Source organism: Asparagus officinalis, chromosome 4 (genome assembly GCF_001876935.1).
Source record: "Asparagus officinalis chromosome 4, Aspof.V1, whole genome shotgun sequence".
Classification (NCBI taxonomy): Eukaryota; Viridiplantae; Streptophyta; class Magnoliopsida; order Asparagales; family Asparagaceae; genus Asparagus; species Asparagus officinalis.
In genome coordinates, this window is record NC_033797.1 from 141495644 (window position 1) to 141499304 (window position 3661).

A 3661-nucleotide genomic window follows, 5' to 3' on the forward strand; every position below is an offset into this window, starting at 1 on the left:
TCAACAAGTTCGATAGGATCATATCAGATTTGAAGGACATTACTGTGAAGGAGGCTTTGTGGTTGTATGAATTGTTGGAGGACTTGGGGATTGCACAGGAGACCCTTCGAGTATATTATAATAGCATGTTGGCTATCTATTTGGTGAAAAACCAGGTTTATCATGCATGCACGAAGCATATTGATGTTAATTTCACTTTGTTTGTGATGTTTTGGATGATGGAGACGTCATATTGGAGAAGATCCACACGAAGGATAACCATGCGGATATGTTGACCAAAATTGTTTCAGGTGTGAAATTTGATCATTTTTTAAAGCTATTTAACATTCTTCAATGTTGAGGGCATTTGGAGGTCATTTGGGTGAACTACGTTCGGTTTGATTCCTTAGCCAAGAGGATACGTAGACAGTCTTTTCGATACAGCCGGTTGGATTTGTTGATTTAGAGGGGAGGAGATTATTTGAGCTCTCGTTTAGGTTCCCGACTTGTTGTGGATTGAGTCTGATGTCGTGGGTAGATTCCACTTCGTACTGGACGTAACAAGTGGGACATTTGGATGATTTGGTGTTGGCTCAGTTTTGGGAGAAACTTCACCGATGTGAAGATTTGTGGAGAACTCAAGAAAGGAAGCAGAAAAAACCGGATTTTCTATCATAAGTCGACTCATGCATGAGTCGACTTACATTCTGCCCTCCAGTTGCCAGTTTCGTCTCGGTCAAGTCGACTTATGGACACTGTTAAGTTGACTTACGTTCTGCTCTCCAGTTGTTATTTTGCGCTCGGTCAAGTCGACTTATAGAGACCGTTAAGTCGACTTGTTCCCACTGATAAGTCGTCTTACGACGTGTTTTTTGCATAGTTTGGTTTCTTGTTTGGATTCTGTTTGGGTTTGATATAAATAGGAACCCGTTGACTTCTAGGGTTTATAAAAGGACGTTTTTTGAGCAGCTTTTGATAGAGGATTGTACATTAATTGTTGGAGGATTTGTGAGAGATCTAGAGAGATTTGTTTGACGGTTTATTGGTGAGTTTTGTAACCCTATTTGTGTTCTCTTAATTTCTGAACCATGTAAAATTCGTTGTCTTGCTGTGTTTGTGATTTGTGCTTATGTTTGGTTGTGATCTTTCTCGTTGTCTTGTCGTGTACTATTTGGCTTTCGAGCTCCGCTACGCACAACATGTATATATATATCACTCTACAATCCGCATACATGTATCATGTCAAAGAAAGAACTTTGAAGACTATTACAGAGAAAGAATTTACACAACATATCCTAACAATACACTCCACAAACATAAGCGATATCAGATGAAACAGAGCTCAAAGTTCATCCTCGAGCTATGTTATCTTCAAGATTATTATCTGCCTTAGCTTTCTCTTTCCCCTTTGAGAAACTATGATACCCTCTTCTCAAGTGTCACCTTCAATCCATGCTTCATGTACATTGTAAGTGCCAATTTTGGTGCCACTGGATGATTCTTGACAACAGTCACATGATAGCGATATAAAATTGAAGCTGCAACATACTTCATCTGGTAATAGGCGAAATCTTTGCCTAAACACAATCTCGGCCCTCCGTTGAATGCAGTGAATTTGTAGGCAGACTCGCTCATGAATTTTCCGTCTTTAAGCCATCTTTCGGGTTTGAACTCTCTGCAGTCTTTTCCCCATATGCTCTCCATCCTCCCCATCGAGTAGATAGCATAGATGATCTTTGTTCCTTTCTTTAGTACAGTTCCATCGGGGAACACTTCATCTTGTACAACCTGGTCGATTGAAGATGGATATGTTAGTTTTATCTTAATCATGATAGTGGTGCTTGTACTAAAGATATTAGTAGGTAGGATGTAGTTAGTATCTTGAATGCCTCCTTTCATGAGGAGTCCTGAGAAAGAGTTTTTTTTTTTTCCTGTTAGAAAATTTGTACTGCAACACGCATGATTCATGAAGGAATTCTACTAAAACTGTAGTGAATTTATTTTACTCAGAGACTCAGTCAGCTATTACTCATGTAGTGATGGGCAATTTTGTTTGATCTTGCATGTTACAGCTCAGCTGAGTAAATGATTAGGGACATTAGGACTGCGTGTGGTTGGATTCAAATTAATATCCTGATATAATTAAGGGGTCAATTTGGTATTGGACTACACTGCAAGTATGATCACCCTATTTCTGTTGCACAAAAGTATGAACCTTTCATATATCTGGCACCTATTCTGACCTGATAATCTTATGACCAAATGAAGACATATTACCCTATTATTTAAATATTAAAGAAAATTACCTCCAGACACCATGCTAATTGAGATGACCTGATAAACGTAACACATACATGAACATAGTTTGTAAGTAAGCCAGATTATGAAAATTCTGAAGTGTTAATTTTTCATTATATGCATGGATAAACCCTGTTTTGAAATCGCTTATTCGATAAGATCATATCTATGGACTAGAATTTTAATTTGCAGTTTGAATCATTTAACTTGGACTGATAGTATCTGCAGGTTGGATATAGTAACCTAGCTCAACTCTGCATGCTCTTACGTGCAAAATGTCAGTGATTTTTACCTCCTTGTGATCCACAGGAACAGAAGGATACAACCTGAGAGCCTCAGAGAGAGCAGCCTGCAAATACTCCATCCTCTTCACTTCCTCAGGCTTGAACACAACATTCATATTGTCGTCAACATTAATTTCCTCTCTTCTCTCCTTCACAATCCCTCTTACCTCTTCAACAATCTTCTCCTCAACTTCAGGGCTCTTCTCCAGCAACCAAAAGAACCAAGCCAACGCCACCGAGCTCGTATCTCTGCCTGCCAGAATAAAATTTACACATATATCCCTTAAAAACTTCTCTGAATACTTATTACCATCTTCATCCTTGTGCCTCATAAACACGGTCAGGAGGTCCGACCTCTCTTTACTCTCGCGCTCCAGCTCCTTCTTTCTCGTCCTGATAACCTCGTAAGCAAACTCATCAACGTCCTTCAGCGATCTCTTCAGCTTCCTCTCGTTGCCTATATCCAAAAACCGAAGAGTTCTCCATATCGTAGTCGGGGTCACAAACCTTATAATCGTCGCTTCTGTAGCTTCTTCAAAAGCACGCGCGAAGGGTACGTCAGGTAATCCAGGTGCAAGACATCCAGGATCAGTACCAAATGCAATAATGCAGACATTATCAAAAGTTAGTCTTAAGAGGATATCTTGAAGATCAATGGGAGAATTCTTCCTGTGTGCTGATTCAAGAACCGGGATGAGTCTTGAATGGACAAGCTCATATAAAGATCCCGCTGTCAGAGCGCGAAACTCTGCAGAGTGAAACTCTATGCTCGCCGTCCTCCTCTGACGCTTCCATGTATCGTCGTCCGCACCGAAAATACCGTCACCTAAAAAGTCACGCACAGTGTTGCGAAAATACTCGCCTTTGGGAAAGTTGATGAACTTTGTTTTCAAAAGATGTTCGAGGTTTCGTGGGTCTGAAGTCAGGACGCATTGCAGGCTGCTGCACCAAGGACCGCGAAAGGTGAAGGTGCCGCCCTTGTTGTTGAGCACGTCGGTGAGCCACTCGTACATGTTGTTACTTCGGAGGGCGACGAAGAGGGAGGGGAGCATGCCTATGACTGGCCATGAAGGAAGGCCAAGGTGGCGGCGCTGGCGGAG

General features: G+C 41.1%; 1 protein-coding gene across 1 annotated transcript; it reads right to left on the bottom strand.

Moving 5' to 3' along the window:
• LOC109839587 (cytochrome P450 86B1-like) lies at positions 1169-3655 on the bottom strand. The gene is made up of 2 exons (XM_020408076.1): positions 2570-3655; positions 1169-1767 (listed from the first exon to the last, which is right to left on the bottom strand). Exons 1-2 carry the CDS (start codon positions 3611-3613, stop codon positions 1396-1398), a joined length of 1416 nt encoding a protein of 471 aa, XP_020263665.1. The 5' UTR covers positions 3614-3655; the 3' UTR covers positions 1169-1395.